Genomic DNA, 25,495 nt, shown 5'->3' on the forward strand with positions numbered 1-25,495 from the left:
CAAACTCCTCTGTCATTTGTGCTCATTACAAGAAATACACGGCCAGTGGCAGAACCTTTCAACAAAACCATTTATTGTCTGGCTTCAGTTTCTAAACCCGGCGCTGCTGAAGCGCCTCAGTGACACACCTCAGTCATCTCTTTTGAAATATCACGGACATTAAAAGCACTTGTCATGAAGACAGAAAAACAGGAGCTTGTGGCATCGTTGAAGAAAGCAGCGTGAGAAGCAAAGCCCACTTTGCATAGATTCACCTCAAACACCTCTTCTTCAGCTTCACTTGTTCAGATCAAGAACACAGATCTGACGGCACATAACAAACAATACCAAACGCACAATACGATGTCCTTATAAAGGGATAAATGATTTATTAAATCAAGTCTTCAGTTTCATCTGTACAACAAAGAGGTGGTTTCCTGATCTCTGGGACACACTTCAGCACGATCACACATCGGGGGGTTGGAAAGGTAGAAAATGTCACGTGAGCACAACAAATCTACGTGGTAACTCCCGTGAAACCTTTCACACGCCAGCTGTCCCCCGCGGCCGCGGGCTGCCTGCTAGGAGAGCGATCCATGAGGGAGGAAGTCAGAGCACTGAAGGTTAGTAACACACTACTTTAAAAAAGGTACAACTACGTCTGTACTGAATGCCACTTGTTGATGCTTAAAAGAGCAAGAAGGGCACAGAACAAAAGTGAAGAGGATTAGGCAATCACACGTTCAAATGATGCAACAATTGTGCAATCCCAGCCCCACATGGCTCTGTGGGGATGATCTGCTTCACTGCTCTATTCACTTTGCATGTGAAGACTGTTTTCTTTTTCGTGAAGCTTATTTCAGAGGACGGGACGGCTCACTTAGTGTTCAGACACCGTGAGGTGCTGCATCTTCTTGGCGGCCTCTTCGGACACCTTCTTACTGGTTTTCTCGGGGCTGGGGGCCGGGCTGGGGTTCGGGCTGGGGTTCGGGGTGTTGGCCGCGCTGTTGGGGTACTCCCTGTTGCCGAATATGACGCTGCCCACTCGCACGTTGGTGGCGCCCACCTCGATCTTCGACACACAGAGTACAGGAGCGAGGAGCAGGGACAACACATTAGACTTATCGAGTTCGACACGGAGCCTCCTCGGTTCCTTTCCTCGCCTCAGAGACCCACCAACTTGAGATGAGCGCCGAAGAGGCGAGGAGAGAGCGATCACGTCAAGGATAATGTACACAACTTAGCTAAACATGTTTGTTTCTGAGGCATTTGATAAGTTGGGCAAGTGAGTCACAATCTAATAGGCACAGTCAATATTAACTAGCCCAATGCAAGTCTTTTAATTTACTCGTAATCCAATAACCACTAGGCTTGTTTGGGGTTACCCTCCACAACTGAATGTCTGTTTCCAGGGAAGTGACACGCTGGCTTCGGCTCCTAGACTTTATCTTTACCGACTCACAGCGCTGAGCATGTGCACCTCTCGGGTTTCCCGATGATCTGATCGACAGAGCATATTTAAAAACAACACGTCTGGACCACAGGGCTGCGCACGCCGAAACATTTTCATCATGTCTTCCATATTTGTGCTGAATGGAGCTCCAAAATGCCGATACTCACTGCGTGTTCAAAGTCCGTGGACATCCCCATGCTGAGCTCCACCTCCTCCAGAGGCAGCTTCAGGCCGTCACACACCTCCTGCCTCCGGCTCAGCAGCATCTAAGACACACGTGGCCATTTTAAAGTTAACAAAAAACACTGTTTTTTAACAACTTCCAGCTTAAGTTACCATGTATTTCTTGATCAGCCGATAGGAACACTAATCCTGGCCGGTGATTCATCTCCTCTACCTCAGGATGCGCAGACTTCTACAATGATTTAGTTTTTTGGTTGAAAATTGATTTGTGTTTAGTTTCAGTTTTCAAATTAGATTTACATGTCAGTGTGATTAGTTTTGTAGTTCCTGTGTTTTGTCACATGTGTTTTATATGTTAAATGAACATCTAAATATTCAGGAAGTCTTTATTACCTGTAATCTACAGCACACCTATTTGAACTGGGGATATCTATGTTTGGTATTATATTTGAACCTCTTTCACAAGTTGCTCTGGTGGACACAAACGTATTTATTAATTGTATTTCAACTTCAAATCCTCTAACCATTTTCAGCCCTGATCATAACTATCACATTTAAATAGCTGATTACGCTATAGTACTGCTCTGATGTATAGTTTAGTTGTAATTGGTGAACACACACAAGGTGCGCGCCATCTTCTCACAAGCGCACGCCGGTTGTACCTGGAAGTCTGGATTGGGGCCGAGGGCGAGGTCGTAGCCGTAGCGCCCGATGGTCATGAGTCCTGAGAAGTGCAGGGCGGGGCACCGGGTCCTGATGTGCCTCACCGTGTCCACCGCCTGCTCCGGCGGCAGGCCGTGTTTACCTACAACACACGTGAGACGTGAGCGCTCGCCCGTTCCCGTTGGGACGGGGCGGAAGATACAAAGCCCAGGGGCTCAGCGCTCACTCTGCTCTCCGCTGGTGTTGAGCTGCACCATGACCTTTAACCTCTGCGCGCCGGCTCCTCTGGCACGCTGCCACGAGTGGTTGACCTTGTCGGCCAGCGTGGCCGAGTCGACCGTCTCCACGAGGAACAGGTTGGGCACGCCTGAGCAACAGAAGCACAAGACTCAGAGGCAAGCTCTCCTCCACGCAGCAAGCAGAGCAGACGGACACTCACCCAGAAGCTTGTTCACGTTCTTCTTCTGCAGATGGCCGATGAAGTGCCACTTGATGTCTGGACACGAGTCTAGAATCTTGAGGTCAAAAGAAACGCTGTATTAATCTGTCAGACTGCGGTGGAGAAAAAGGTCAATTCCACTTTATGAATATGTAACCCTACCAGAGGATCTGAGGCTTTGTCCACCAGCTCGTTGACCTGGAGTGGAAGTAAAAGACCAGGTCAGTTTTTACGCAATTCACACATCAATTCCCCCGCTCGTGACACCTGGAGAGTTTGGCGTGATCCCCACCGGCAGCGTTCACTCACATAGTTCTCTCCAAAGTCGCGCTGCCCTTGTCTGTAGGCCTCCACCACCATCTCGGGGGGCTTGGTCTTGCTGACCGCGACGAGGCGGGGCGGCACGGCCGGCAGTGCCTGAGGAAGGACACAAGCTCAGCGTGTGATGCATCATGGGAACACTGGTGGAACGCCTGCTGTCGGGCTGGTCCACGTCATGCAGTAGATCATTAGTAGCTAACCCACGCACAGGCTTTTGGGCGGTGCTGTGAAGATGCTGAGCAGTCTCCCGCATGCTTTGACCTAGATACCAACCGTGAGGCTCCTCTTACGGGGAGCATCGTGAAATGTGATCTTCCACAGAGCAGCGCTGGTCTGCACCCACCAGCCAGAGTACAAGAAGCCAACAATGCGCCGGCAGCTGGAGGAAGCCACATCCAGTCCCCTAGCATGGAGCTCCACCCGTCACCATTAAGCTCCACCAGTAACCATGCACCAGTCACTGTGGAGGACCACCAGTAACCGTGGCACTCCGCAAGTCAGTGTGGAGCTCCACCAGTAATAGTGGAGCGCCACCAGTCATCGTGGAGGTCCACCAGTAACCATGCACCAGTCATCGTGGAGCACCACCAGTAACCGTGGCACTCCACCAGTCACCGTGGAGCTCCACCAGTCACCGTGGAGCTCCACCAGTAACCATGTACCAGTCACCGTGGAGCGCCACCAGTAACCATGGAGCTCCACCCGTCACCATTAAGCTCCACCAGTAACCATACACCAGTCACTGTGGAGCACCACCAGTAACCGTGGCACTCCACCAGCCAGTGTGGAGCGCCACCAGTCACCGTGGAGCGCCACCAGTCATCGTGGAGCGCCACCAGTCACCGTGGAGCTCCATCAGTCACCGTGGAGCGCCACCAGTCATCGTGGAGCGCCACCAGTCACCGTGGAGCGCCACCAGTCCCCGTGGAGCGCCACCAGTCACAGTGGAGCGCCACTAGTAAACGTGGAGCTCCACCAGTAACCGTGGAGCCCCACCAGTCACCGTGGAGCGCCACCAGTCACCGTGGAGCGGCACCAGTCACCGTGGAGCGCCACCAGTCACAGTGGAGCGCCACCAGTCACCATGGAGCACCACCAGTCACCGTGGAGCGCCACCAGTAAACATGGAGCTCCATCAGTAAACATGGAGCTCCATCAGTAACCGTTGAGCTCAGCAACCGTGGAGCTCCACCAGTCACCGTGGAGCTCCACCAGTCACCGTGGAGCTGACTGGTGGAGCTCCACCAGTCACCGTGGAGCGCCACCAGTCACCGTGGAGCGCCACCAGTCACCGTGGAGCGCCACCAGTCACCGTGGAGCGCCACCAGTAACATGCCGCGTAAGGCGAGCTGCAGGTGTTCGGCAGCCTTACGTAACGAGTCGTGCTGCCGCAGCGCGAGAGCGCAGCGGCGGCGGCGGGGCTCGAGCGGAGCTCCCCGGGCAGCAGTTACCTTGGGCCGCCGTGCCGCCGCCTGGTTCACCCGCTCCACTACCGACTGTAGCGCCTTCCCAACCTCCTCCGACATTGCTACTTTCCACATACGGTCAAACGCCTACGACATAAAACGTAAAGGAACGTGTCCGCGATGACGACAATGACCTTTCAAAATAAAAGTCCACCTGAGGAGGAAGTGCGTCCTTCAGATAGAGCGCCCTCTGCTGCTCATGCTTCAGTCCTTCTACTTGAAGGTGTTACCGGAAGTTGCTATCCGCAATAAGTACGGGTTTGAAATATGATTACATCTTTACATATTTAGTATTCATATTTACATATTGGTCTTTCCCTTTGATTTTTTGATGTTTCAATTTCTGTTTCATTGTCATTGTACATTTTGTAAAGGTGAACTTAAAAACAACAACATTCTTAGGTTTTAGTAGTGTAATAACATAATTATTTAATGTTCACTTTTGGACTTTTAGTTTTAATAAGCATCTCTTCCTTGTGTTCGGCCATATTGGCGTGCTGTTATGCTGTTATCGTTTTATACAGGTTTCACATGATCATTCATGTCATCTTGAAACCAATGTTTATGTTTTCTATCCAGTTGAGCTTCTGAAATAAGAAACTGTCAGTTTTCTGTTTCATTGTCGTGAATTGTGATGTTAGTGTGAATACCAAACAAAGCACTTTTGATTTGATGCTGCATAGTCCAAGATGGATGATACTTTATTCATCACCAAGAGATTTGTTGTCGAAGTAGCAGCTTACAGACACAAAAATAAAAAATAACAGGGATGAAAGATATAAGATCTGTACATCACAGATGCTTCTTCCTCTTCAGCCTCTTCCATGTTCACCACCAACTCCTCAAAAAGTCCATCAATCTTTGCAGTCAGGAGATCCTTTGAGTCCATACAAATGTGAATAAAACTGATTCCTTGATATAGATAACATAACATTATTTTCCGCATCACAGACATTTCTCATTGTTATAATTTGTATTTCAGTTTGCCAGCAGCTCTCTGTTATTAGTTTAAATGGTGGATACACTTCAAACAACTCAAATTGCTTTACTTGGAAACATGGAAAGTTATTCAAAGTAGGAACAATAAATGATCAGCATGTTAAGTAGTAATAAACCCAGCCGGTCCTCAGACTTCACCAACACTGAACATCATTTAAAAAAGAAATTGTCGTGTTTGGATTTAGAAAAAAGTCAGAAAATAATTTTTACTTTGGAACCATTTCAGAACTTTGACCTCTAAACTGGAACAAGTTGTTCAGAAAGATCGTTAGCTGGGGAGCACACGTCCCAGCATGCAATGGGGTTGATATTCTCCGGTCTTGTTTTACTAATATTATAATGGTGTGTCTTTTCATACAGGCTCCCTTCTCTTTGTTAGAACATCATCACACTGATCCATGTGATCGTTAGCAGCACAGGAGAACTTCAAACCTGACAGCTGAACATGAAGGACCGAGCTTCCATCTGGACACACTAAAGCGGAACTAAACATTAGGTTGAACTTGTTTTCACGAGTTTGTCTACTTTCAACTTCCAAGTCGTGAAGTGTGGATATAAACCTTTCCACAAATTAAAGAAATAAAGGACTCTTTATAGGAGGTGACAACTACTGGAGTATGTTGTTTAAATGCCATAATTTGGGAGGGGTGCGGGGAATAGAATTGTTTATCAAATATTCAAATTGTGTAATATCAAATGCTGTTATATTTCTATAAAAAACCCACTGACTTTGACACATGTACAGACGTGTCAGAGAATTCAGACAATAACCTGTTAGACACTGAAACAATGTAATGAAAAAGTGATTTATTCACAAGATTACACGATTCAAAATATGTCCAAACAAAACTTTGCCGACACTGATCCGATAGACATGTTACAATTCAGAGACGTTAAAGGTTTGCCTCTTTGTGAAAGGATAACAGAAAGTAAAAAGGTGTGGATCATTGTGTGCAGCCGACTGTTCTCATACTCTCTCCAAGGCCTCCAACATGATGATGCTGTTTCCCCTGATCACCTATGACAAAGAGACCTCACAGTAATTAAAACACTGCACTGAAGACTTCCTGCAGGTTTCACTGTTACATTTGGATCACCTCTACAAGCCACAGAGAACAGAGCTCCTTGGTATCAGCAGACTCAACTGTGCATGCTGGCTCATTGTTAACGTTCACATGGGAGGCGTTTCAGCCTTCTTTTATTCAGTCGTCTGCTTTTTGATTTAAATGTTTATAATAGGGGATATCTAGCCTGCGCTGTACCAGAGGTGGTGAACATTTGTGTGCAGAGTAAGATACACTATGGTAAGATTCATATTTTCAGTTAGTTTGCACCAAATCTTCAGGTGAAAATAAAGATTTGCATTAGGACCCAAACAGTCCTTGACTAATGCCTCACTCTATAGTGACACATACTGTTTTAATCTTTGTGGTAGGAGCTCAGAATGTAGACTACCAAATTAAATGGCAGGGTTAGTGTGTTATATAGTAGAACATGCAATTTTGGACACAGCCCTGTTCAACATGGGAGTTGTAGACTATTATTTATTCAAAAAAAGAAAACACAAGCCGAGGTACTGACCACCATGCCAATGGTGTTCTGTTGTCCTCCTGGGCCCATCTCCAGAGAGTCGTCCACCACCAGGTTCATGAAGGGGTCGAACCCCCGCAGGATGCCCTGCACGTGTCTGCCTCCATTCAGCTTCACTGAAAGGACAAAATAAGTCCCCGGTTCATCCCGTGTGGTTGCTTTCATCATTCTTCTTTCTCGGTTTGATTTTAAACGCCAGTATTCTCTGATCCAGTTCAAACTGTGTTAACCCAAGTACGGCTGAACAATTAGGAAACAAATGGCTTAACAGTGGGTTTTTTTTGCAATTACAATATACTTTGCCATGTAAGGTAGAATGATATTGACATTTTTATTGAAAATACATTAAATATTTAGGAAGCGTTTTCAGCAGGAATGTCTACTTTAGTCTGTAGAATATGACGTTAATACAACATTAGGCAAATACATTCCTTGAGCACACTACTGTGTTTAACACAGCTTGTCTTTAACAAGCGGCATGAAGCCCACAGGAAGAAGCCGTCCCGAGAGCAGAAACAAACAGAGAAAAAGGCCTGGACACCGGCTCAGTTCAACTCACGTGACAGCTTCTTGTCCATGAACCTAAAGAGGAAACCACATTGTTAGGTGTCATCTCAGAGACACAGAAACTAGCTAACGTTAGAGGCTCAGAGCGACGCACACTAGCTAACGTTAGCTCGTTTCCGATCAGAACAATGGCGCTGCTGTTTTTACAACAAAATGCAGGATACAAATACACAGCACAGCGTTATTTAAACCAGTTCGACAACTTACTTCTTCAACTCCGGTGGATGTGCTTTGCTCATTTTGTCTTATATTACTTGAAACCGACACAGTTGTTCAGATGTTTGCCGCCTCGCAAAACCTACGGAAGATAAACGTGCACAGAAGGACCGGAAGTTCCCCGGCAAACCACCACAGCGGACATTTTCTCGCTGACCCTTCCGCACAGCGCCCCCGCGAGGCCAGGCGGTGGCCCTGTCGGCTATCGGTGTATCTGGTTCAGCAGAAATATTTCTTCTCAGGTTTTATGGCGGATGGCATCCAACAAAAGGTGCATTACCGCCACCTTCTCCATTGGAGTGTGGATCAGTTATCTATCCCTTAATACAAAACAAGTTTAATCAAGTCCGTGCCCTAAATCATTGCATTCAATCCAGTACTTTTCTGGCCAGCTTAAATACTTCAAGTACTTTGATTAGAAAAGGGGACAGCAAGGAAATAAACTAGAATCAATAACAAATTACATTACATTTAGCTGACACTTTTATCTAAAGCGACTTACAATAAGTGCATTCAACTAAAAGTACGAACTCAACAAAACAAGAATCAAGAAAGTACAATTTCTTCAATAAGGTTAAACTACAAAGTGCTATCACTAAGTGCTACTAAACAGTGCTAATTTCCTTATTCAAGGGTTCATTTTAATGACTGATTTAATTTTTTTAACCAAACTGATTGTTGACTCCCTTTGTTAGTGTAGATGTTTTAGGCAGGCAAATAAAACAATTTAACAGTAAAATATTTTTGCAACACAGAGTAAGCCTACAGTTTGTTTCATTTTATAGCTTAACATTTATTTGAAAAAAATTGGACACAAATACTTGATGTGGTGTGAAAAAAAAGAAATTCTGTTTAAAGAATCCAGACAATACAAATCTGTTTAAAGAATCCAGACAATACATTTAATGAGAATTGTTTTAATAATGTTTCAACTATAAAGAGCCATAAACTAATTTAAGAAAGACCTTGAACATTTTTTAGTGGAAGCATCAAACCTATTAAATCATTGTTTACATTTTCACAGTAGAACTTTGAAAATAATGGAAAATTCTGAAAAAAAAACGACCACCACCACCTCATAGTGAGCCTTGTTAATTCACCAAAGCACACCTTTCAAGCATCCCAGGCAAACTGAAGGGCTGCCAGCAGGCGATCTGCTGCTCGCATAGCTGGGGAACCACATCCCGGCCTAATGAAAACGTACTGGAAAGTACACCTATGACAGCCATTCAAAGTTTGATCCTTCGATGAGGATAACTACCACACGTTGGAGCTCCGATACAGCACACAGAAGTACTCAAAACATGTCGACATGTCATACTTTGTGATTTCATTCACACTTTGGGGAAGCAAGTGCTAACACTTTGCAGTCTTGACCAAAGCAGTACACCTTCATCTAGTGCCCTGACAACACGCAACAATGACACGCTAGAATTCCTACCAATCCGTGACTAATTATTGCCAAATGTGTACAAAAAAAACAACTAATATACAGCAGAAGACATGGGACCTCACTTAGCAAAACTCATTCCAGACACCTTGTGTAAATATAGACTCTGACAAACGATCTCTCTGGCGGTGTCGTTGCTAGAACGTACCATGACTGCAGACGGCCTCGTTTCCCAAACGGCACCTTCAGGCGAAGACCATACTAGCTTCAAATGCGTTTGGGAAACCAGGTCCGGATGTGTACAAACCGTGGCGTAGAGTGGACGTTCATTTCTATGAAAGAACTACACTAGTGTTTTGTATCTACTTGTAAGGCTGGTTAAGGTTTCAACGCATTTCACTCAAGTATGAAAAACAACTTGCAGAGACACCAGAATGTGTGATCCACCACCGTGAATCTTTGGTTTATGTTTAGTCAAACAAATCTATGCTGTAATAAAGCTGAGATAGATTTTGAAAATTGTTCATTACTGGAGCAATTACTGGGCTTGTGGGATTCTTACACATGGTCTTTTTTGAAAGGCAGCCTGAATGCTCTAATGATTTCACGCCAGCTGATTTACAGCTGCACTGGACAAGAAACAGGTGGCTGCCTAGAGTGTAGAAAACGTTTGAATATCTAAAAATAACTATGGTATGTTTTAGAATATGGTTGGCAGTGAAATTTGATTTAGAGTAAAACGCCTGAATAAAACATGCAAAAAGCCGGGTATGGTCCTTCAACGAGTCATTCTATTCAAACCGTGATATGTTGGGATAGAGAACTTTAAACCGCCAGCACAAGTATACAAACTAAATGCCCTGAATGCTTAATCAGTGAACTGGTAAATCAACATGAGCATCATAAGAGATCTCATCACTCCCCACTAACTCCTCAAGGCAAAAAGGCAATCGCTGACGACATTCAAACTGGATCTCAGGCTTTGCTGGCCTGATGCGTGTAGCCCTCTGTGACGCTGTCCTCCTCCACCCTGACTCGCAGGTGCTCCTGACAGTGTTCTAAGAAAGAGTCCAGAGCTGAAAAACCCTGCTGGCAAGGCACGCAGTGGTACAGCCTCTGCCTCTTCGAGCCCGGCCATTTACAGGTGTCCATCTCGCTTGTGCACACGCTGCACTGTCTCCTCTTCACGGAGGACTGGTGGAGCTCCTCGTGCTCCCGGAGCTGCGCCTGCAGAGAGAAAACCTCTGCACAGGAGGGGCATGGGAACTCTCTCTCCAGTTCATCCTCATCCTCCTCGTCGTCTTCAGGCACTCTGCATCCGCCCTGATCAGTGGCCTTGTTCTCTACATTGGCCACTTTCCTGGGCCTCCCTGGACCAGCCCTCACAAATTTGTCTTCTGCTATTATAGGTTTTACTTTGTTTGATCTATTTCCTGATAACTTTGAGTCTTTGGTGGTACATCCTACAGGCAGACTTTTGTTTTTGATTGTGGTGGAGCTGGAGGCTGTGTGCTGTTTGTAATGTGCCCGAAGTGACAAATGATGCACGAAAACTTTGCTGCAGACCTGACATGGATATATGCTTAATTTTCTGCGCTTGATTATGACCGGCCATGGTTCGCTCTGAATGTTCTTCTCCCTGCTGTGCTTCTCTTTTCTGTGCATGTACAGTTTAGAGGTGCTCCTGAAAACCATGTCACAAGAGCGACAGTCCAGAAGCTTTGTTTTGGATTTTGGCATTTTAATTAGATCTCTGTTCACCTTGGTATTCCGCTCTCTCTTCGGTTCCCCACCAGTACTTCCTCCTTTGGTCTTTTGCCGCGGTTCTGCGTGGCGTGTCCGTTTGTGGCGTGTCCGTTTGTGGCGTTGCAGTCCAGCTTCTGTGCGGAACGTTGTCGAACAGACCTTGCACACAGCGACAACTCTGCTGCTGGGCTCTGGGGTGTCTGAGCTATCCGAGCGGGTCGAGTCTCCCTCAGAAACTGGTGGAGAATCACCTGGAAGGCTAGTTGCATCAACTAAATCCGACGGGGATGGTGCTTCACTACACCCAGCATGCTGATGGTGCAGCAGAGCCTGCTTCTGGCTGAAGCCTCTACCACACGGGGCACACGTGTAAGGGCTACCCCCCAGGAGGTGAGGCGACTCGTCCTGCAGCCTGCCGGGATCTGAGGTTGTAGACAAGGCGCACGGAGAACCCAGCTGTGACTCTCCAGGACAAAGCTCACAGGTGGAAGAGTCAGGATTGCACTTGTGTAGTTGCAGGGACGACTTCAGGGAGAACCCGTGCCCACAGGACGGACACCGATGAGGCTTGGGTAATGCGTGTTTCGCTTCCTGGTGACGCAACAGATCTGTGGCATAAGGGAAGCCCTTACCACATTCTTGACCCACATGCGTGTCCAGGTGGGACGGGTGTAGAGTCTGGCTCGGTGCGGGCTGTTTGGGGTCAGCCCGTGCAATGAAGCTGGCCAGCCTCGACAGCGTGTCTGCTGTCGTCTTGGAGCGGCTGAACGACTCTTGGGCCCTGGTGGTGCTCCAGCTGACACCATCCATCCTCCTCCACCGAGCTCCTCTGCTGCTTTGCAGGAGATAGTACACGTTTCAGTCATTAGTTTGGGAGTCACACATGCACAAGAGCCACAACACAAGGAAACGGGATTCAGCAGCTAACTTTCGCCAACTGTCGAGGGGAAAGGGCTAGCGATTAGCTCGCCTCTCTTACCCGATAACTCACCGCTAGCTGCTCACAGGAGGAGCACAGAAGCTCCGTTACCTCCCAACATGGCAGCGAGAGGAACCGGAGGGAAGCAGCGAGGTAACTCACGGGACTGCGTCGTGTTTGCGGACGTTAGCTTGTTGCGAGCTGCTCTAACAAGTCATGAACGCGGAAACGTCGGACTCGGACGCGGACCTCAGTCTGAAGCGGTCCCGCGGGGCTCTGGCCCACTTGTTACTCTCATGCGGTACGTCGCGTTAGCCTCAGGGTTCAGAGCCGAAAACAACGCCGCCATGGCTGCAAAAGTGAAACCGAAGTTTATGCTACGTTCACGGCACTTCGTTCACGGCACTTCTCGGGAGTTGTCGGCATCACTTCCGGCGCGTCACCTGACCACGTCAAGACCCCTTTTTGCGCTTCGACAGGAAGGAACACAACGTGAAGACAAAAAATACCCAAGAAGCTGGACTGTCGTGGTTTTCTATCTCTTCATTCAAAACCCAATACAGAGGCGTTATATTACAGCTGTGAAACGAAGGCTTTATTTAGTTATCAACATCACATTGTGAGGACGTAATGACCTTCAGCATGGAGTGAACTATCTGTTGGCGCTCCTGGATGAAAAAACAAACTACTTTAAGGCTAAAGGCATACATTCAACAACAACACACAGAAACATTCAACATGTTTTAGATGGGTCAAACAAGGTTGATGAACACAAGATTATAGCTGGCTTCAAGAAAAAACTGTCCATGAACAAAGCATAAATAAATATACAACAGTGTTAGGTTTTTCCAGCAATATAAAGATCCCTTTCACAGACTCAGTACAGTGGTGACCTCAGGAGACTTCATACAATGCACAAGGTCACGTCGACCTCAAGCTATGGTTGAGCCCCCATCTTTCAGAGGGAATCAATCAGTCCTGAATATGAATTAAGACTTGTGCTATTCAATTTGTTGTAGTATACAATCTCCAGGAATCAAGTGCACAGGAAATCCAGATGTTAAACCTGACTACAGCTTCACAAAGCATTTGCTTTGAAAATGACAAAACAAAAAAAACTTATGGGAGAGAAATCATAGTATCATAGGATAATGATTGTCATATCTCTCGAACATACGTTGTGTTATAATTATCACTGGTAATGAAGGTAGATAGTAACACATATTCACATCCCCCACCAAGAATGGTCACAGATACAAGAGCAACCTAACCCGAACCGTAGACAAATATAAAACACAAGCATTAATGATAACAAAGCATTTGTCTGTGTTACTGTACACTCTGAAAGACAGGAGAACATTACAAATGCTCAGAACAAAGGCATCGTCATATAATGTGAGCTGCACTGTGTCCACAGGATGTCTCAGTGGGATGCCGTGGCTAAATGTCCTTTAGTACTGAACGAACATCCACAAGGCGTCTCCTCCATCTCCAACCCCATAAACAATTACTAAAGTTACCTCAAACATTGTGGACTACTACCTCTATGCATATGAAGGTTTTATCGTAACCACCGGTATCTAAAGAGATACTTCAGAGGATCATACCATCATTTACCTTATTGTGCATTAAGAAAGGAGTTTGAAAAGCATCAAAACAGACCAGTTGTTACTGATCTCAGCTTGTGCCACAATCTCAAACTAAAAATCTATTCTGTCAAAAATAGAATACAATTTTCAATTATCTCACTCACAACATAAAATAATTGAGCAAGGAATTTCAAAGCTACATTAACCAGAAGGTCTCCAACGTTCGTCTATTCAGAAGCAGTCAAATTCCAATTGTACCACTGGTGATATATATATTACACCCAAGAGCTTCATAGTGGTTAAAGATGCTGAATTATGATAACCAAGACCAACTGATAAGGAATCAGTTTCTCCACTTTTAAAACAAAACCCAACTTGAAATAAAACACAGTATCTAATATTTGCTACTCTTAGGTCTAATTCCCAATACAAATTTAGAATATTCGTACTGGTCCCAAAGAAGGACTTTCAAAAGTCGATTGTACAGTGCAAATTTGGTAACCTAAAACCAAAACACAACAGGCAGTCCATCATATTTATAAGAGCTTGACAGTGTCAGACTAAATAGATTTTAAAAGAGAAAATAAAGTATTTGCCCGGTCTACATACAAGAGTTTTAAAACAAATACCAAAACATATCTTCAAAACAAGAAAATATAATCTGTGGATGCAATTTTCACAAAAAGCATCAACCCCTTTATAACACAGCGTGTTCTTCTGAGTGTACGTTTCACATGAGAGACAATTAATGTTGCATGACCCAAACCAGTAGAAGTAAACCAAGGTGACATTGTTGTGGTTATGATACTGTTACAGTCCATTGATGCAGTGCAGTCCATCCACTGCAAATAGTGTCACATTCACTGAGCTCTGTGGGAGCACCATTAACCCACTGTGACATTCGCTGGACTTCATTTTCAAAGGAGAAGTTTTGTGGCTTTGTCAGTCTCCTCCAGGTCATCTCAAGGTCAACACATGGACGCCTGGAGTGTCCGAATACTGGGGGTGCCTCAGGTCACAGTCTGGTCTGATCCAAGGGGGACTGCGCTTGCTGGGAGGCGGCCTCGGGCCTATCTCTTGTAGTGGCTGGGTGCGTCTGCGAACATGTACTTCAGTCTGTAAGCTTCCGCCAGGAGGAGACCCACTTCCTCGTTGCCCCAATGGATTGTAGGAAGGTTCTGCAGTAGCATGAGGAGGCCCTGAAGAGCAACAGAAATCTCTATTTAAATGGAAACTATTTTGTAAGGCAAAAGGTTGATAACAGTTCTTTAATCAGCATACTCTCTCCTGACTACCAGGGTGTGAGTCCTCTGTTTGTGTCGAAGTCTATGCTTCATGTGTTACAGCTGCATTCTCACTCCTGACCACCAGAGGGCAACTCCCACCGGTTGTATAGAAGTCTATGCTTCATGTGTTACAGCTGCATTCTCTCTCCTGACCACCAGGGGGAGGGCAACTCCTCTGGTTGTATAGAAGTCTATGCTTCATGTGTTAAAGCTGCATTCTCTCTCCTGACCACCAGGGGGGCAACTCCTCTGGTTGTATAGAAGTCTATATAAATGACTCTACTTTTCTCTTGATGCATTTCTTCGGTAAACATTGTAAACATGAGTTTATGTCTCAATCATTAGTTTCAAGTCTTCTTCAATACAGTTGCTTTTAATATCAAAATGATCACATCCTTTTTTATTTGCTTCCATAAACCGGTCTTTACAGTGAGTTTTGTTACCATCTGTTAGTACTTCAATCAATATTTAGTGGTTACGTCCTCAGTGCAGTGTGCATCCCTACAAAGAGGACAGATTTGTACCTGAAAGTCAACCATTGAGAGGATTTCTTTGCGCCACTCGATGAGGAAGGCAGAACAGACATACAGATGGAAGTGGGAGAAACCCTCCGCTTCAGCCTGCAGAAACCCAGTCAACGAAACAAATACTGTATGATTGAGTGGTCGAACAAGGGAATTCTAAAGAAGCTTTTTCAGGCAGCCGTTGATGCTGCTGTTGTACTGGGTTACTTTCTACTGTGAAGGTGTGTAGGTGGTACTCCGCTCTACCTGGTAGGTGTCCCAGAGACGAATAGTGCAACGAAGCGGCAGCTCTCTCATCAGCAGATTGTTCATCCACCGGAACGCAAACTGCAGATACTCCACCTCATACCTCTTGAAATGATTGTGAATGTCCTCTAGAGACACACACACACAGACACATGTGGGATATTAGCTGTAGCCTTATATCACTTTCTACATGCATACAATTTAAACAAGCCCTAAAAGAGGCACACAAAACTCCCGACTCACTGACAAGAGTCCACCTACCATCTATCCTGCTGACCAGCTCCTCCAGAGCTTTCACTTTGTTCTGGATTCCAGGCTGAGCAAAAGTGTAGTTGTCCTGAAAGGATTCAGCAAACGGGCACATTTGCATATTCAAACAAGTGTTCATTGTGCAAGTGTGTATATGTGAGTGAATGAATGAATATATACTTTATTAATCCCCAAGGGGAAATTTGGTGACAGAGCAGCAAATAAAATAAAATATAAAACAGGGATGAAAAATATATACAAAATAAAATAGAATAAAAATATCTGGGATGAAAGACATGTACAGCGTGTGAATTTAGGATATCAAATGTAAACAGTCAAAAAGTGCAAAAATTCAAAGTATGTATGTGCAAGTACACAAAAACATGAACAGTGATTAATTAGTCTATAGAGGATCTGGCTAGAGATGATTTACCTGTAGAGAGAGAGAGAGAGAGTGTGTGTGTGTGTGTGTGTGTGTGTGTTTGTGTGTGCGAATGCGAGTGCGTGTGTGTGTGTCCAGACCTGTATTCCATCCAGCAGCTTGCTCATGCACCAGAAGCTGTCAGCCTCGATGTTTCTCTGAGTGTCCAGAGGCAGCGCTGCCACCTCAAAGTTCTCCACATCCTCTGCTGGAGCAACACATAAAACTGACTGAAACAGAACTGGCCTGACTCACACAGATGACTCCTATTCAGACCTTGAATGTGACAGTGTATCAGCTGAGTAACAACATTGTAAAATTAAGGTACATAAAACAGACCAAAGAGGGCGAAAGGTGAAAACAAAGGCTAATACTGGTCCAGTGTTAATATAACAGGTATTTATGCAGGACATTTTACAAGAGTAACTTACTAACAAACTCAGAGAGGAAGACCACAAAGAAGGGCGTGACCAGATCATTGATTCCCTGGACGTAACCGCTGGCTGGGTGACGGATGGCCCAGATAAAAAGGATCCGCTCAAACACCTGTGGAAACAAAGACAGCAACAAAACAGTTGATTAATGTTTGCGGGGCGACTGTGGATCAGTGTTGAGCAGTGTCGTCCTTCAATCAGAGGCGGTTTGATCCCGGCTCCACTTGTCCATGTTGGCTGTTCTTGGACAAGACACTTTACCCCAACACTCCCACAACTGTTCCTACGGTGTATGAATGTTAGTTAGTCCTGATGGACAGCTGGTACCTTCATGGTAGCTCCTCCCATCAGTGTGTGAATGTTAGTTAGAAGTGTCTGATGCTCTTTGCCTTGAAGCATTACTGTAGATGAATGTAGTTTTGGTTATTAAAGGTTACTCTATTTAGTATTGAAGCTGCCTAAGTCGGAGATAAAAAGGAAGTTAAAGTTCTAATATGGATCAAGGTCCAAATGAGAGCATGCTGTGAAGGCCCACATCTTTTAAACTGTCAAATTGGAAGTATCAAGTCCATTGTACTCTTTAAAGTAGACATGGGTGCACATGTTTTCAACAGCAGAGTCAACACGCTCTACACATTGAATTCAAACCGTTTACAGCATCATAACGTGTGCTTGTTTGAACCAATGATCCAACAGCTGACTCAAAGAAAAACAACCTTCCGCTATCTTCTTGACTTTATGAATTTGACCTTACTTCGTTCTGTGTCCCTGTGACAGCCATTTCATAATCACATTCATCTGACATAAACCTCTTCCAACAGAAGAGCGTGCGCTGCTCACGGCCGTGAGACTGCAGCACGAGTGGATTTTTCACGACAAACAAACAATGAACATCCTCTGCAAAAGAATGCAGAATCTGTTTGTTGTTGTGTCACAGGCCGAGTGTGAAGAGGGTCACATGGAGCGATGAAGAACTCATTCTATGCTCACAGGAAAAAATATTCACGGATAATAGTCATAGTTATGAATATCATATTCCGTTTCTGATAGTACATTTCAATAAATCCTGGCACACTTGCAGGTTAAAATGTCACTTAGAGTGTGATGCATGTTGTAATCTAAAAGTTGTTCTGATTTTGTGTGCATAGGCAGATTTTCACAGCATTTTGTGTTCACATATTGTGCACCGAACCTCATAACTGCTGCGTTAAATAGATGAAGTGCAATAACATGTGCGTAGGTATTGGGCTTCGGGCTGGGCATAGTAGAAATCAATGTCTTGAGATGACTGCATCTATTGTATATGAAAATGAAAACAACCGGTTTTCAATTTAATAACCCGTCATCTTCATTACGAGATAGAACATCAGACTAAATCGTCACATGCATCAAACCAAACTGCTCTAACGAGGCTGTGCTTAAACCCAGAGCCAGGTTTCTGCTGAATGTGACACAAAGCCATCATAGTACCACATTTAAGGAACAAGCGACTTCCTGTTTACAGCCCGTGTGGTCCTGTGGTGCTGGTCAGAGTGGGTTACATGTCCAACTTGACCTAAAGAGGGTCCAATCTCATTGGGCTCTGCTTAATGAAGCGGCCTCCTGCTCTACTTGTTACGTGACAGACAAACCCACAATGCGCTCTTTAGCATTCACATCTTACCTCTTGTACGACGGGCTGCTGGAACAAGGGAATCAGAGGGTTGGTTCTTGGAATGTCGATGTGGATCTGACAGGAAGAAACACAATGGAGGTGTTACTTTACTAAATCAAAGCAGATCCTGCTTTGTTTATTTTTAGTAGTCTAATGGCTTTTGTCGATTTGTTAAAAGGTAACACTTGCCACCTTTTATGTGGAAGTCCAAATATTGTCGATGGTAAACACAATACACTCCTTAGCACTAAATTATACTCAACCACATTCTCTCTAGAAAGTGCTGGCTCCAATTTATACGGCTGAATATCTGAGTCAAAACACTATCCCATGTGCCCTTGTCCAGAGGCCTCTCTCATCTTTATAGTTTGCAATAGAAGCAAAGAGAACAAGGAAGTTCTGTTTTGAGCTTTATTTACACAATGAAGCTTAAAACAGGTTCAGAAAGTTGTGTTTTGCGCAGCATCTCTCGCTTGTCCTCTCACTTGCCCTCTCGCATACCCTTGAGCTACCCAGACCTGGAGACGAGAAATCCGTCGCAAACAGCCTGCGGTTCTTTCTACCTCCAACTACATCACTGGCACCCAAATGACGTCGCTGGATCCAGGAAGTACCAAGTATTTTGCAGCGGAACTCTTTTGGGGTCAATGTACCACATTGAGGAATTCCACTACAGTCACCATCCTCATCGAAGGTGGCTTTTTACCTTGAACTGCAGTGTTACCTGTCTGTATGTGTCTTTATAGTGCTCGTCGGTTCTGGAATGGTAATACTGCTCTATGAAGCCAAAGTATTCTTCTCGCTTCCTCTTCAGCACCAGCTCTCTGCGCTCCTTGTTGGCCGGCAGGTAGCCCTGTCAGAGGAGCAGAGGAGGAGGGGCTTCAGATAAGAAGAAGGTGTTTGCTATTACGGGAACATTTCCTACAAAAGATTGCAACTGGCTCACACATACACCAGGAAGAATGGAACTTGGCCTTGAGACCAAATGCTGTGCTACAAGCCAAAATACAGGAAGGTCACGACACTCACAGAGAGAAGCCTCCACGTGATTGGCCGGACTTCTCTTGGTATGCCTGACCAGCTGTGCTTCCGCAGTTCCTCTGTAAGAGCACAAAGCAAGATAAACACAGTGGGTGTGCAGCCAACGTGTCCTCTTATCTAGCACTCAGAGTGTTGCTCTCCTACCGAGGTCCGTGTTGGGACTAGCCAGCAGCTGCTTGAATTTGTCCAGCCGGTTCTTCTCCCTCACTGTCATGGGCGGGGCTCCAGATGCATTCTGGTCCGACATGCGGGCCACCAGTGGGATGATGGGACGAACCGGGAGAGACTGCTGCTTCTGCAGTGTGGAGCGAACTGTACAGTGCACACGAGAAAAAAAAAACAACATCCAATAATATAGACATAACAATTTGTGAGACGGTCCACGACCACTGGAAATGAGACATGATGTTCAACTTAACACACAAAGTGAGTGTATACATACGGTACACAACATAACAGAAAACCGCATATTCAAAATACTCCATAAACTACCATCTGAATATGATCCTGAACATACCTTTCAGATGGTAATGCTATCTGTTTTGGGGAGTTTTGATCGATAAACTTTTTGAGAGAATATCTAAGACGACAACAGAAGATCTTCCAAGACATTTGACTTCTTCTCTCATTTACAAGGTGCTTTTATTGACTGGAAAATTGGTCAACTGTTTCCCAGGATGTGTAAGAACCCTGCTTGAAGAGCAGAGTTGTGATAAGATACACTATTAGTGAACCGTACTGTGGTAGAAACACATTGCTGCATACGGAGATCACAGCATTTGGAGAAACTTTCTCAACATTGTAAAATGTTGAGCCGGGCGCATGCTACAGGCCGAATATAATCCCACCTGCAGTGTCAACGTCTGTAATCAGCTTCACTAGGAATCCTCTGATAAGCTCGTCAGTAGCGCTTAATGTCAAATGGAGCTCTGCAGTGTATTGCCCACATACCCGAGGACGTGTTGAGGTGGAGGTCACTGCTAGACTTGACAACCTTCCCGTTGACGTGCTCGCAATCCTCGTCCTCCTCCCACACATCTTGTAGGTCTTGATCTTCAGTCCCGGGACTGTGGGACACCCGGGTTTCTGCGTCCCAGACCTGATTCTGCTGCTGCTGCTGCTGCTGCTGAGAGGAAACACATCAGAACATCTCCTTTCATTTCACCTTGACTCAGTGCCCATGAACGGCTCCGGGACAAACTGGACTACTCGTAGTTACCTGGTCCTGTGGTGACGAAGAGTGGAGGCCTGATGGAAGGGATGAAGTTTGGGCTGGGGTCCCGAGGAAATCCTCGTCCTCCTCTTCGTCGATGTCCCAAGCGTCATTGGTACTGCGGGCGAACTCGTGGAAGCTAGAGGCCTTTTTAGACTTGAGATTGTTGAACTTGGGCTTTGTGTCTTTGGGATACCTGCACAGGGACGGATTGAGAGATCAAACAGAAAGAAAGAGAGACAGACATTCACATGAGGCTGGTGCCTCGTATAGGCAGACATTTAAGAGATGATGTTCCAAAGGAACACAAAAAATCAGCAGATCCAATAAAAATCAAATAGGTTGAACAATGCAAGTCAAACTGGCACATACTGGTGCATGCAATACACACATGTTCAAGCACTTGAAGCGTGGAACAATGTGCTGCAAAACAAGGTCGAAAATGGGAAACACAAATTACAGACACAAATAAAATGCATCCGTGTGGGTAACATGACGCCATGCAGTCCGGTGAGGTTTAGCACTTACGTGCGTCGCAACCGTGGGTCGAGAGGAGGATGCTGCGCTCCATAAACTGGCTGTACGCTGTAGGAGATGACATGTGAACCGCTGTCACCTCTGTGCAGAAAAACACATGTAGCCTCCCAGCTAATGCTAATAGTCAGCTAACCTACTCATCCATTGTTATTCAGAGCAAAGTTAACGCACGCACATGCTGTCCTTCACGTGATGCTCTTTGTGAATAGTTTCCCTGGTTTCCTAGTTGAAGTATAATGTATATATGGGAATACATATCAGTGTATTGATGCGTTTCGACCTTCCAGCTTGTTGTCAAGCACACATCCATTTAACAAAAATCAATACAGACAACAGAGGACAACTCCATATGTTGTATGCGATACAAATTCATGGGGTAATTTTTGCATTCCGTATTTGTAAAAGGAGAATCTGTGCAATACAGAGGTAATGTGAAAAGAAACAAACCATAAAGTAGTCTCGGTTTGACATCTTAAAGGGCGGTCAAATAAATAAATGTATAGTTTTCATAAGAAAGGTTTAAAAGTACATTTTATCATTCACTTATAGGTGTCCGAAATGTTTGTATATGCAAGTTTTTTCTTTAATGTAATCATATACACGTAAGCAAAAGCTCATAATGTCAGAATTTAGCGCACAATGTATGAACACAAGAGGCGCATAACATAGTGGTTTTCATTTGTTAAGAATAAATGAAGAATTTGTATGCGCCATGCAAATAAAATTATACATTTAACATATAAGCTAAAGGGTTCCTATGATTTAAGAAGACAAGGGTAGTTGTTTGTATTTATATATGTATCTGAATATATTATAAAAAAATGTTTTGCTTAGTTTCAATGTAAACGTTTGATCTTGATGTAATAACTATTTATATTATGCACAAACTGTCATTACATTATGCCTTACTTATTATAATATGAGCATGTGTATGATGCAGGTGTTACATTGGTAGTGGTCTCCTGCAGCCCGTAGGAGGCTGAGAGACTGCTGGGTGGAGCTCGTACCACATCCTGCTGGGAGAGTCATGATATGTGAGAATGGACCCGGTGGACGCCTCCGCTTTCACCACAAGATCCTTGAGGTTGATGGGTCGCTTCAAGTGAAAACAGTGTTTTCACTTGAGACGTGTCTCCGTGACGCGTCAGTGTTTTGGATGATTTAGTGAAGCTTGAAACCCCGATGAGGAGTATTTTGTGAAGCGCAGAGCCATTCTGCTTTCGCTCGGTTCTTCCTTTTTTTAAATAACTCACCCTGTCTCATTTGGATTGTACTGTGTGCAGAGTGTATTGAACAGAACGAGGGGACAGCTGGCACAGCCCGTGTTCCTCTCCGCCCTGTGGTGGCCATTATGTTCAACGGATGTGAGAATCTTCTTCCTCAGCTCAGCTTCTTTCCAACGAACCAAAGCAGACAGCCAAAAGTCCAGGAAGGGATCTGGGCCAGACCTACGACACTCCTCTCCTCCTCCATCCTATTCAAACGTTTAGGCTTTTCTAATAAGGGATTTTAATGCTTCATCAACAGTCAAACTTCAGTTATAATTGTTATGGCATAGTGTGGGAATTAAAGCGAGTGGTCATGTCTGTGTTTTCAGCACAAATCAAATATTAGAGTTTTGTAAACAATGTATGATAATTTGACTGTTTGTCAACCGAGGGAAGCTTTTGTGACTGAAGTCTTCTTTTTTATAAGGATTCTGATCACAGAGAAAACAAAGGACTTTGTTCACAACGTTTCTTTTTCTTTCACCAGAGTGGTGGTCCAACATCAAGCCCAATATGACGGTTTATCCAAGATGCTGTTTGTCCAGGTGGCAGAAATTTTACTATTGATAAGCACTAAATTCAAAGTAGCTCAGAGGCTTTTGTGTGGAAGTCACAAAGCAACAAATATTAGTATTGAGGACTCTCAAATGAGGCTCCACATGCCTGGGGCTAACCCAAGTCAACCTATTTCACATCGTTTGCATGAACAAACTGACAGAAAGCCGAGTGGCTGAGAACTGGGCCGGCTGATTCTCTTGTTTATCAGACTTGTTTTATCAGGACAGGCTGGAGCACAGGCAGCGGACTAGCGGCTTGCTTTCTGTCCAAATAAGAGATCTGTGTGTGTGACATGGACAGCGCCGCCCTCAACCCCACACACCCATACACACACACACACACACACACACACACACACACACACACACAGTATACATATGCTGTAAATAACCCATCACCATGGTGCCTACAGAGCAAGCTCCACAAGCTGGGACCGAGAATAAAAGCAATGGTCCACATGATTCATCCCACTTCAGGAAGGTAATGTTATTGTTTCCCCTACCACAAAGTAGTCAGTACATTGTAATAAGAGTCCTCTTTATGATAAAGGCAAATTAGGAGCTGGTCAATCACTGTTCTTGTGTTCATCTCATTAAACTGCCACAAAAAGAGGATGTGTTTTTTTTAACTTCCCCTATGACTCGTCAAACAAACCCCACAGAGATGACTAAAATAGAGATTTGAGGAGGCAGAGCCGTAGTCCCGGGCCAGCCAGAGCAGTCTCCTTCACGGCTCCCTCTCCTATTAGCTAGCTGATATCGAGAGGCACCCCCTCCTGCACAGACCGGGGCAGATGGCGGGTGTGACCCCTCCACTGCTCGGCGTGAGAGCACCAGCAGAGAAGAAAGAGATGGAGGTTGTCTTCCTCCATGGAGGCTTTTCTATAGACAGTCCCCTCATGGTCCTTCTCGAGCCACTTACAGTGACACTGTACACGTCACGGCCAGCGAAACCACCCATTCGCATTCCCATATGTAGCCCACTTAATAATCAGGAGTTCATTCAAGCAACAATATGATATTATGTTACATAATAGTGCAGTGGCCGTGAATGCTCTTTACACATCGCAGGCGGAACGGGAGTCCGCTTCGTTTAGGAGGTTAGAGGAGAGGAACAGAAACCCACCTTCCGGGAACCTTTGCGTTTCTCCTCCAAAAATTGATCCGGTTCTCGGTGGCCATACTCGGATAACACAACCCCCTCAGACCGAGACCGACACCAGCTCCCCGCGCCAATAAACCATCGGGAACCCGTTTCCGCGTCTTACTGGCGCCACTCAGCCCGGCGGGCTTCTTCTGCTGGGCCGCTTTGGAAGTTCAGACGACCGGCAGATTTGCTATTTGGTTTCCATATGCAATGATGTCTGATACGGAGCACTGGAAGCCGCCATCTTGGAGCACACAGACCGACGCTCGTGATTGGCGGGGGAGTCGAGCAGGTGCAGCGAGAGCGGCCAATAGGACGAGGGGACGGAGTGACGTCAGGGATGCTTGCTGGTCGGGACAAAACCACGAGATACCCGTGTGAACGCCCGCGCTGGCCGGGAGGGACGCTGTGTTGTTGTTGTGAGGAAGCTTCCGGTCAGCGGGGAGCTCGCGGACATGTTGTCAGGTGGTGCCACTCCCACAACAGGCCAACATGGGGTCAAAGTCCTGCGAGACACAGCAGGTGTTATTGCACTGTTTCGGGAAAGTTCGAAATTATTTAAATTGATAAATAATCTAAAAATCATCTGAAAAAATATGTCTTTATTAAAAATAACTGCTATCTGCAGACATACTATATTTTGATAGCTATTACATTTCATTGAGCTAACGCTTTTATCCTAAGCGACTTACAATAAGTGCATTCAACCATGAGAACAAACTCAGAACAACAAAAATCAATAAAGTCAAACTACAAAGTGCTATCAGTAAGAGAGCTTCAAGAGCTACTAAAGTGCTACCTTTATTATTCAAAATGTAGTCAAAAGAGATGTGCTTTTAGTTTGCAATGGAAGATGTAGACACTTCCTGCTGTCCTGATGTCAATGGGGAGCTCATTCCACCATTGAGGAGCCAGGAAGCAAACAGTCGGGAGTGTTTAGCTCGCAGTGACGGAGTCACTACAAGCCGATAGGCAGAAGCTGAGCGGAGTGAACGAGCTAATACCAAAAACTTTGCCGCCATGGGTTTGTATTTTGCTAGCCGTTAACCCAAACTCTGAACCCCATAACATTCATATTCGTCACAAAGTGTAAAGAAAACATTTGACCGGGCTAATCGCCAATTTTAAATGAGTAGTGAACTCTTTTCATGGATAGTACTAATTTTAGAAATTATTTTACTGGTGGGATAATATCTAAATAAGTGTGTTTGAGGTAATATTATGTTATATTTTGACAGTAAAAAAATAAGTCTTTGTGTTTGTTTATTAAGGACAAACACATTTTGTTAAATATTTCCCCCTCTTAGTCTGTAAGTCAACTCATTGGTAGTTTATAGTCTTAAACACTAAGATTAGTCATTTAAATGCTTTTTCACCCCGAATGAATTATTTTGAAGA

General features: G+C 45.0%; 4 protein-coding genes across 6 annotated transcripts; all 4 read right to left on the reverse strand.

Moving 5' to 3' along the window:
- Window positions 1–58: 58 nt before the first annotated feature.
- plpbp (pyridoxal phosphate binding protein) lies at window positions 59–4,627 on the reverse strand. The gene is made up of 8 exons (XM_068596755.1): window positions 4,490–4,627; window positions 3,027–3,134; window positions 2,880–2,915; window positions 2,718–2,793; window positions 2,505–2,645; window positions 2,278–2,420; window positions 1,600–1,698; window positions 59–1,051 (listed from the first exon to the last, which is right to left on the reverse strand). The coding sequence occupies exons 1-8, from the start codon at window positions 4,577–4,579 to the stop codon at window positions 860–862; spliced, it is 885 nt and encodes a 294-aa protein (XP_068452856.1). The 5' UTR covers window positions 4,580–4,627; the 3' UTR covers window positions 59–859.
- Window positions 4,628–6,290: 1,663 nt separating this feature from the next.
- On the reverse strand, window positions 6,291–8,023 carry snrpg (small nuclear ribonucleoprotein polypeptide G). Its single transcript, XM_068597404.1, has 4 exons — window positions 7,868–8,023; window positions 7,653–7,675; window positions 7,085–7,209; window positions 6,291–6,521 (listed from the first exon to the last, which is right to left on the reverse strand). The coding sequence occupies exons 1-4, from the start codon at window positions 7,897–7,899 to the stop codon at window positions 6,471–6,473; spliced, it is 231 nt and encodes a 76-aa protein (XP_068453505.1). The 5' UTR covers window positions 7,900–8,023; the 3' UTR covers window positions 6,291–6,470.
- Window positions 8,024–8,738: 715 nt separating this feature from the next.
- si:ch211-148l7.4 (uncharacterized protein LOC563603 homolog) lies at window positions 8,739–12,338 on the reverse strand. Of its 3 annotated transcripts, none has more exons than XM_068596805.1 (2): window positions 12,004–12,338; window positions 8,739–11,844 (listed from the first exon to the last, which is right to left on the reverse strand). In XM_068596805.1, exon 2 carries the CDS (start codon window positions 11,820–11,822, stop codon window positions 10,242–10,244), a length of 1,581 nt encoding a protein of 526 aa, XP_068452906.1. In that variant the 5' UTR covers window positions 11,823–11,844; window positions 12,004–12,338; the 3' UTR covers window positions 8,739–10,241. The 3 variants fall into 3 exon arrangements, with proteins under 3 accessions (XP_068452906.1, XP_068452909.1, XP_068452907.1); XM_068596808.1 differs by having other exon boundaries at window positions 8,739–11,847; XM_068596806.1 differs by having other exon boundaries at window positions 11,992–12,338.
- Window positions 12,339–12,511: 173 nt separating this feature from the next.
- tbc1d22b (TBC1 domain family, member 22B) lies at window positions 12,512–24,385 on the reverse strand. Its single transcript, XM_068597405.1, has 14 exons — window positions 24,077–24,385; window positions 21,117–21,173; window positions 20,595–20,784; window positions 20,327–20,489; window positions 19,520–19,687; window positions 19,364–19,434; window positions 19,059–19,187; window positions 18,344–18,409; window positions 16,678–16,792; window positions 16,348–16,454; window positions 15,838–15,913; window positions 15,577–15,704; window positions 15,331–15,426; window positions 12,512–14,719 (listed from the first exon to the last, which is right to left on the reverse strand). Exons 1-14 carry the CDS (start codon window positions 24,130–24,132, stop codon window positions 14,591–14,593), a joined length of 1,551 nt encoding a protein of 516 aa, XP_068453506.1. The 5' UTR covers window positions 24,133–24,385; the 3' UTR covers window positions 12,512–14,590.
- Window positions 24,386–25,495: the final 1,110 nt, after the last annotated feature.

Source organism: Clinocottus analis, unplaced genomic scaffold (assembly GCF_023055335.1).
Source record: "Clinocottus analis isolate CAN_PGR_092001 unplaced genomic scaffold, fCliAna1.0.p SCAF_4, whole genome shotgun sequence".
Lineage (NCBI taxonomy): Eukaryota > Metazoa > Chordata > Actinopteri > Perciformes > Cottidae > Clinocottus > Clinocottus analis.

Coding starts and splice junctions, on each gene's coding strand:
- tbc1d22b (XM_068597405.1), bottom strand. CDS start 24,132: ATGGCCACCGAGAACCGGATCAATTTTTGGAGGAGAAACGCAAAGGTT. Junction 15,914..16,347: donor AGCTGCTGGATGGAATACAG/GTCTGGACACAC, acceptor GAATCCTTTCAG/GACAACTACACTTTTGCTCA. Junction 14,720..15,330: donor TCTCAATGGTTGACTTTCAG/GTACAAATCTGT, acceptor GTTGCTCTTCAG/GGCCTCCTCATGCTACTGCA.
- si:ch211-148l7.4 (XM_068596805.1), bottom strand. CDS start 11,822: ATGGATGGTGTCAGCTGGAGCACCACCAGGGCCCAAGAGTCGTTCAGC.
- snrpg (XM_068597404.1), bottom strand. CDS start 7,899: ATGAGCAAAGCACATCCACCGGAGTTGAAGAA. Junction 7,210..7,652: donor CATGGACAAGAAGCTGTCAC/GTGAGTTGAACT, acceptor TTGTCCTTTCAG/TGAAGCTGAATGGAGGCAGA. Junction 6,522..7,084: donor AGAACACCATTGGCATGGTG/GTCAGTACCTCG, acceptor TCTTTGTCATAG/GTGATCAGGGGAAACAGCAT.
- plpbp (XM_068596755.1), bottom strand. CDS start 4,579: ATGTGGAAAGTAGCAATGTCGGAGGAGGTTGGGAAGGCGCTACAGTCG. Junction 2,916..3,026: donor GCGACTTTGGAGAGAACTAT/GTGAGTGAACGC, acceptor CTTCCACTCCAG/GTCAACGAGCTGGTGGACAA. Junction 1,052..1,599: donor CCACGGACTTTGAACACGCA/GTGAGTATCGGC, acceptor TGTGTGTCGAAG/ATCGAGGTGGGCGCCACCAA.